General features: G+C 40.1%; 1 protein-coding gene across 1 annotated transcript in view; it reads left to right on the top strand.

Annotated features, from left to right (window-relative positions):
- The window catches only part of LOC138629998 (tumor suppressor candidate 3), a 67,241-nt gene extending 58,545 nt beyond the window's left edge, over nucleotides 1–8,696 (top strand). Inside the window, exons 9-10 of the mRNA XM_069714076.1 lie at nucleotides 6,558–6,648; nucleotides 8,424–8,696. Coding sequence (XP_069570177.1) covers nucleotides 6,558–6,648; nucleotides 8,424–8,439 — 107 coding nt within the window. The 3' untranslated portion in view covers nucleotides 8,440–8,696. The remainder of the gene's footprint in view (nucleotides 1–6,557; nucleotides 6,649–8,423) is intronic.
- Nucleotides 8,697–9,004: the final 308 nt, after the last annotated feature.

Raw genomic sequence — 9,004 nt, 5'->3', positions numbered from 1 at the left:
TTCAAAATTGAAAGAAAGATCAATGCAGCCACATGCAGAGTTCTTTCAAGAAAACCTCCTCCAGAGTATATGCGACCTGAGACTGAGGCATTGGTTCACTTTTCAGCTCAACAATGACCCGAAGTATACTGCAAAGATAGTGCTTGAATGGCATCAGTTTCTGACTATCTCTGAGTGGCCCAGCAAAGGGTCACACTCAAAAACCCATTGAACATCTGCAAAGAGATCTGAAGATGGCAGGTCACAGACAGTTCCCTTCCCAGCTGACAAGAGAGTGAGATTTACCAGGAAGACTCCAGAACGCACACACACACACACACACACACACACACACACACACACACACACACACACACACACACACACACACACACACACACACACACACACACACACACACACACACACTCACTCACGCTCCCACTCACACTCGTATACACAATGTGTGAATGAACAATCATCGCAGTACCTTCATTAGTCTGATGTATTTGCATAACTGTCAATTAGCTGGAACAGCTCCAAAAGTGAGAGGCACTTGTCTTGCTCTCAAGATAATAACTGAGATGACCCCTCACCTGCACCTTAGCTGTTACTGAATACACAATAGCACTTGGATATCCCGCAGATCTCCCTTTTCTTTATTTCCCCCATTATATACCGGCATATAAATGTACTTGAGCTGCAGTTGATAAACTTTAAAAGGTAGGTTTATGTGGCTTTATCAAAATGAACCTAATTTGACCAAAGTCTGTCTTAATCTACATAAACACAGCAGCACAGAAGTTGCTAATGGAACCCAACTGAGTCTGTCTATGATCTGTCCAATAAACAGCAGAAAATGCAAAGCCAAAAAATAATGATAATTACTCAATTTGCACTTACAATCTGCTTGAAATTAACATCTGATTTACTACAGCAGCAACTAATTATGCAGCCACCAACTACATAATGTGCAAGTGAATGGCACAGTACGGTTATGACCAGCAGGCTCCGAATACATGAGCTCAAGGACAGCTGGTATGAGGAAAACATTTGACCAAAATCATGAGTTAAAATTATATTTTAAACTAAAATAAATGTAACTGTGATGTAACGAGATCGCTCTCATTGTGCACCGTCACCACAGCCAAATGCATAAGTCGTAAATGTCAAACAAGTAAAATTTAAATTGTGCAGTTGCAGATCTGTTGACAAATTCATTCAAGTAAGACTCCCAAAATTGTTCTGCTCCTTCATTATGCTTTTTATTTACCCCATTTTTTTTTTTAATTTCCTATACACTGTAAAACATGGAATTTAGTAGAATCAAATTATCTAAAATATTGGGGTTTTTTTGTGGGTTTTTTTTCAGACCAAATCTGGTCTCTACGGCTGATAGACCAATACACAAATATGCCTTATTTTATTTCACCCATTCAAGAGAAAAGGCTTCTGTGATGCGGATTGACTTTTCCGTGGATTTATGGTATCTCAGGAAAACAAGGGAGACACTCAAAGGAGTGATTTAAAATCGCGTTCTCTTTTCAAGAGTCTTTGTTAAAAGCGTTTGTTTGAAAAGATACTTGGGGTCCTCATATATTTGGTATGGAACTTAAAAGCGACACGTTTTGTTATTGGAGGACAGATTGTCCCTGAAATCTCCTGATGAGTCTCGTCTTTTTGTGTAGTGGTCATAACACTCTGTCATTTCCCATGGGAGATCGTCACTTAACCATACAAATTATAAATAAAATTGACATATTATGTACAACTTGTTAATTACCGATATGGTTTGTTAGAGCATGTATTTTCATGTATTTGAGCCTGCTTATCATCCAGCACTAATGGACACTGGCCTGAGAGACTTTAAAATTAATGACAGATTTTATAGCGTGTGTATTCGGTTAATTATGATATTATAGAAGTAATTTGCATTTGTTTATATGTTTGCTTTGTTTAGATATAAAATGAGTCCTCTCTCTGTTAGCAGTCATCATAATATTTCCATCTGCAATGAATTTCAAGAGGGATCCTTCCCTCAATTGTACTTATTATGCCTGCCCACACACTCCTTTTGTTTATCATCACCATAAAATCAAAGCGAGCCTCCAAACAGTCCTTAATATTTTACAAGAGTTTCAGCGTAATCTCTAGATTATCAGGGAGCAAGCTAGATATTAGATAACTTGTACTTGTAATTACCTCAAACCCATAACCACAGTTACACACAAGTGGAATTTAATGAAAAAGAGATGAAAAAGCAGCTCAAGAAGCCTTTGGGTTGCCTCTCTGAGGCCACATGCTCTAGAAAAGAACAAAAGAAATCACACCAAAAAGTCTAATGGCAAGATTATCAACAATGAGTTCTCCTTGAGATGTTAATGCTTGGCAATTAAATTGATAACTAATTCACAACTACTTCAAGAGTTGTTTCTCAGTGTCAGACTGAACAAGTAAAATCATTCTCAGTTCATCGTTCTCCATCCTACTCTTTCACTCTGTCTTTCTTTTCTTCCACTTCTCATATGCAAAGACTTGTATTTTAAATATATCAACTACTTTAATTCAACCTACTTTTTATAATTAGTAGCTGCTCATTTCAATAATTCGAAGCCAACATATCCTGATGATTATGTTGCACTGCAGCAGAAGCATGTTAATGCATATAGAGACCTGACACCATGTCAGCACATTAAATAAATAATTGTATATGCCGCACACACACACCACTGTCACGGACACGACAAACGCACGCGCATATGGATACACAAATTAAATAAGTGCATTATAAAGGCGCATAGAGAATAGTCATCGGTCAGTAATAGAGAGAGGATTAGTTTTCAATGGTCGTGTAATCGCTGGATGTGGGTGTTAAATCCCCGCCATATAGCTTCCATACTGCTGAGTGCAACTACAGGAAGCTATCTGCTGCTGCCACGGGCATCTGCATCAGAAATCACAGCACATACTCTTTTTTTTTTTTTTTTTTCCTCTCTCTCTCAGTAAGGGAGTTACAGAATGTGTAAATGAAGTTACAAAATCACTACATATGCAAAAAAAAAACTGCTGGATGGGGACGTGTGCAGGGAGGCAGGAAGGAGAAAAGGGGAAAGAGAAGAAGTCAGGAAAAGTTAGACGGTCACTGAAAGAACAACATATAGAAGAGACAACTTTAAATTAAGGCCACAACCCAGGAATCACCATATTGCCCTGGTGAGAGGCCAACATATAGTACAGTATGGAGTTGCAAGATAATGGAAACTTATGGTATAAATAACATTCATCCATTTATAGAACATGATCCATGACGGTTTTGTTTTGAAGCCTTTCTGTGTGGACTTTGCATGTTCTCCATGTTCTCCCTGTGCCTGCGTGGGTTTCCTCCCACAGTCCAAAGACATGCCTGTTGTGTTAATTGGTGATTGTGAGTTGGCCGTAGGTGTGAATGTCAGAGGGAATGGTCGTCTGTCTTTCTGTGCTGGCCCCGTGATGGAGGGGAGAGCTGTCCAGGCTGTAATATTAACAGTGACGAAGCACAAAGGAACTTAAAGGCGGCCCGGCAGGAGGCAGACCGACACTTGTTACTCTGAGTCACGTCACGTGTTCTGCAGCCAGTTGCTGATCAGAGAATAAACTGTGGAGAAGAGCAACACAATCCCTTCATATTTGTCCTCCTAATGAGTTAGGCTTGACTTAATACGTCTATTGGCTTCCTCCTGCTTGGGAAATGTACATTTATTTATACCATGCCAGTATATCGTGGTTTTGAATTGAGCCAAGTCATACAGTCAAAAGAAGGATTACCACCTTTGTCACTGAGGGAAATCAGCTTAAACAACTTGTCATTTCGCCAAGGTCATAAATCACTTTGCATATTAGCATGCTTACTGCGTGCGCGTCTGGGAGTGTTATTATCCATGGGTGCATACTAAGATCTCTCAGTCATAATTGATGAGCTAAGGGAAATGCGTTCCTCTGTTCTTAATGAAGATACACAGACGTTCCAGTGCTCACCCACTCACAGTCACATACGGGAATCACAGTGGCGTAAGGGCTCTTGGTGACACACTTAAATATGCATCGTCTGTTAATGCGAAACAGGTTTGTATTACGATGCTTCTCGGAACATTTCCTTGAATTAGTTAATCGTCGTACTTTTGTTGAACCCCAAAACCTGGCCTCTCGTTTCGTAAAAAGAATGTATCCAAAGTAAAGAATGAAAAGGTGTTTTAAATGATTTACCCTGGTGGTTGGTGTACCTGTGTCAGGGACACATGTTATACTTATGTCATACATTTGTGATTACTTGAGTTAATACTGCCTTTTAAAAAAAATGTAACACATAAGATGTTAAAATGGTGACATTGATCAAATATTTGTCTAAAATATGGCATTTTTAAAATAAGGTTTGGTTCAGAAAAGGTGTATTTTCAGCACCTTAGCGTGGAAAACAGCCATCAGTCCACTAGACGACGCCGTGTCAGTGTCACGTTTTGCCTCACTTCGGTGTAAACGGTATGAAAAGGGTCAAGGAAGGCGGTCATGTGACAAAGTACGAAGTGACCTTTGATTAGGTAGGTGGTGATTGGATGGATCAAACCCGGGACTTTAATCCAGAATACCGGGGTTTAAATCCACGAGAAAGCATTTTTTTTTTTAATTTTTTTTAAAGAAGTCTTTTCCAAATCAGGCAGTTTTTGTGCTGACACGGGATTCTGTATTGGACTGACAGATGTATTACAGGCTTTGGTGTTATGCAGGGTTGGTATTTTAATAGAGCTTGTTACAGGTCACATGACCGGAGTTTACTGAAGGGCATAACTGTAGCATTGTGGGTCAGAACCAACATGGACGCAAAGAAAAGACCCACAGCCCCGAAATAAGATCATTTTACGTGTGGTCCAAGCGGTGCACACGGTAACAGCCTTTCATTTGTTTCATAAATGGGATTTATTTTAAGTTTGTTGATGTGCCTTTCGATGGGCAGTGTGCTGGGTTTTTAGTCATTTCATTTCATTTCATCACATTTGTGTTGTGCTAATCTGTTCGATCCTGCTTATCATCCAACACTAATGGACACTAGCCTGAGAGACTTTAAAATGAATGAGATGTTTATTTTAAACCTTTCTGTCTCGTCTTCTTGTCGTTTTCACGGCTTCTGCTGACGAAAGAGAGAGAGAGATAGAGAGAGAGAGAGAGAAAAAAAATCAATCTTCAAAAGACATCTGTATGATGCATGGCCATTATTTCATTGCGCTGGTGTAGCTCGTGTTTGCGGTAGATGGATTAGGACTTGACTGTGATATAATTTGCTGTTCCGTACACACACACACACACACACACACACACACACACACACACACACACACACACACACACACACACACACACACACACACACACACACACACACACACACAGAGAGAGAGAGCTCTATTGCACAACCTCTGAGATTGTTATGTTGAATTGTGAATGTCTGATGTGTTGAAAGTGAAAGAATGGAAGGGGAACAGTTATGGAGCAGCTGACACCGAGCAACAGCAGAGTGTAGTCTTATACATGCGTGCATTACAGGCCACACACACACACACACACACACACACACACACACACACACACACACACACACACACACACACACACACACACACACACACACACACACACACACAGAGTGAGACGAAGACGATATCTCACCATTCAGTCTCCAAGAGAGGTACTCATCCTAATCCCTGATTAACAATATCAGTCTGTGGTGACAGTTTAATTTAACACAGTGCTTCTCAAGGATTAGTCGCTGCAGGAGGGTGTGTGCACACACTCATACACCCACACAGACGGACGCACACAATTCCCCTGTAGATTCAAGATCACGCTTATGTATCGTTCACTTTAGAATAGCCACGGAGGAAATACGATGATATTGGCTTCAAATATCATTTTTATGCAACACGACGGAGTTGATGAGAAAGAGACCATAGCACATACGTCAGGAGATTGTGTACATAAAGGTGAATATTAAATGTGTGGTTTTTTTTTTTTTTTTTTATATGACTATAAGCACCAGGTTGTGTTGAAGGTCTTCTTTGCACTAGTGTTCCAGCAAATGTTGGCCGTTTCATGATTCTATTCGTGTGTGTGTGTGTGTGTGTGTGTGTGTGTGTGTGTGTGTGTGTGTGTGTGTGTGTGTGTGTGTGTGTGTGTGTGTGTGTGTGTGTGTGTGTGTGTGTGTGTGTGTGTGTGTGTGTGTGTGTGTGTGTGTGTACCGTGTCTAAACCCTGCAAGCACATTTAGTTTGAACAGAGATCAAGCAGAGAGTTGCATCATCGGCTCTGATGTGCGTGGAATGATTGAGATGGATGCCCTTTAGCCAGGGATCAAATGTTCTCACAGGCCATTGTTTAATAATTACTGTGCACATATCAGGGAGTCGGAAAAATATGTATACTCAAATAGCCTCAGATGTAGTCATGGTAATGTAAAGCTTTGTACATCATGGGAGAGTTTTTTTTTTTTCTGGTACTGCCCTTCAAACCAGCTTTCAAGTCTGATAATGTTCTGCATGTGTGTTCTTGCAGTTATCTGCCTGGTTGGTCTTGGCCTGGTGGTCTTTTTCTTCAGTTTCCTGCTCTCCATCTTCAGGTCCAAGTACCATGGATACCCCTACAGGTAACTAAGGCAACCATACAGTACCACTTTACATATGCTATATACACAAACTGCATGCAAGCATCCGATGGACCCTAAAATCACTGTAGCTAATTCCAAATCACCGCAAAGATGTTGCAGACGGTGCAAAAACAAAAACAAAAATCCAAAATCCATCTTTCTTTCGAAACAAGTCTTACAGCTGCAACTTCAACAGAGATTCGCCGTCTCATTGTGTCTCTTTCATGTTTGGCAGTCCATCCAATATACAGTATGTTCACCTATTCTCCCCATTCCCTCTCATCATTAGACCTCATTGGATCCGTCATGGATGTTTTCTAAAGGATGTCTTGTAGCGAATGCGTTTGGACACTAAAACCCTGAAGCTTAGCGAGCCGGAAAAGCAGCAATTTGGTCCCACTTTGAGCAAAAGGTCGCCACTTCATAAAAAAAAAAGATTTAATGTATGACAGAAAATACTCTGCAGAGTCGCAGTCCAATTCATTGCCACTTGAGCAGCTGTAGGATATTACAGCACATCACACAAAAACCTCGGAGACTCGCCTCCGGAGCTGGAATGGATTCCGGGATGTTGCAGGCTCTTCACCGGGGCAGATCATTTACTGTCATAGGGGCTTGAACCCTGGTGTGACCTGTGGCTTGAAATAGGCCTAAATTGTAGTGTTCCAGTTCAGTGGAGGGGTTTAAAATGCAATAATTGTTGTCGAGAGACTTGAATGCATTTGGTGGAAGGTTTACTTGTGATATGAAACTGGTAAACCTCCATTTTACAGGTCTGTAATTTGCAGGTCTAGTTTACCGGATGTTTCTTGTAATTTGGTACAAATTTGGAAGTTGGAAGAAAAACATCACTTTAAAAATGAGTTTCTTGCTCACTTTATTCCTCATACATGTTGAAATTAAGTGAGTTCTTCTATAACACTAAAAGTTTACCAACTGAAGACCCCCTATGTTCCCTATAGTATTTATCATATCATAGCTGCAGAAACTTTATTAAAAAAAATGGTGAGAAAAATATGCTGCAGGAAAGGTCTGTAAAGTAAAGCATTTGCCGCAAGGGCCTTATTAATATTCCCTTGAGTCGATTCCTCCTCGTTGGCCATCAAACTACAGGAAGAAAAAAAATGTTAGCGATATTTATGAGCACTAAAATAGTGGCGAGATCTTGACATGAAAATACAGCCTGAGAGCCTTTGGGAAGCATTTTGAAATTCCTCGGAAATTAGATCAGTTTAGTGATGTTTATTATATTCTTTATACTTTTATAAGAAACACGTTAACATTTGAAATGTTAATCAAAAAGACAAACCGTGTAATGAAGGGGCTGTCGGTACCATCTCTGCAAAGGTCTGAAGCAGATTTTGTATTTAGTATAATTATGCCGCTGCTTATGTTGAGCTCCAAGGAGTGCCCTTTTAAATTGCCGTTATTTACATTTGACTGTCACGTCCTGTTTACGATTAAAGTACAAGTTCTGAATTTTGAATGGCATCCAGAGGTGCTGCTCCTCACTTCTCTCCCTGCGTGATCAACACAGATGCATCTTTGGGAAGCGTTTTGAGTAATTTTGCCTGATTACATGCTTCCAAAAACTGTTTGAACTCGCAGTAAGTATTTCAAACAAGATAATCACTGGCAGCCACAGGTTTTTGTTTTTTTTTCTTTTTGCAGAAAATGTCTTGTTGCATTATTTATATCCCCTCCTTCTTCTTTTCCTCCCTTGTTTCTGTTTCCTCCCCTCTTCTACTCCCTTTCAATCCATCTCTGACTCGCAGCTTCCTTATTAAGTGAAAAAAAAAAACACACGAGGAGGTCGGAGGATGGCGAAGAGGCGCCGTAGGTGGGGGGGAAAAGACGAGTCGAGGAACATACTTGAAGAGGAGGAGGCAATGTCACAATTTAGTGTAAAGTGCATGGTGTGGTTTGTTTTTGTGTGTTATTTTTATTTTATTTTTTCTATCAACTGCTCTCATCAAATGTTTAAGATGAGAGGAGGGGAAAAAAATGGTTCCTTTCGTACACTGGAAAATAAAGGTGGTTTGCATGTCTCTATCTTTTTTTTTTTAAGTCTTTATGACTCCTTTCAGCGGTGGAATACTGTGTGGGTGGAGTATTCAGTAGTCAGGCTTCTTTTTCTTTCTTTCTTTTTTTTTTTTTTACTTTTTCATACACGCATTGAAGCTTATTTATGATAACTGTAACTCACAGGTGACGCCGAGAGCTAAAGATTTTCAGTGGGTAAGGAGGAAGGCTCATTAACTAGGTGCAAAATCTCTAAATTCAGCCTCTCCAAGTACTTGACGTGTCTTTATTTATGTTGATGCTACATCGCTCTGCTTGCGCAGAAAGCACCGAT

The sequence above is a fragment of the Brachyistius frenatus genome, unplaced genomic scaffold, assembly GCF_029030835.1.
Source record: "Brachyistius frenatus isolate BFR_SWC_R1_liver_20210118 unplaced genomic scaffold, ASM2903083v1 Contig_125, whole genome shotgun sequence".
In the NCBI taxonomy this organism is placed as follows: Eukaryota; Metazoa; Chordata; class Actinopteri; family Embiotocidae; genus Brachyistius; species Brachyistius frenatus.
Note: the sequence above shows the minus strand (reverse complement) of the source record. Positions and strands in the feature narration are given on the sequence as shown.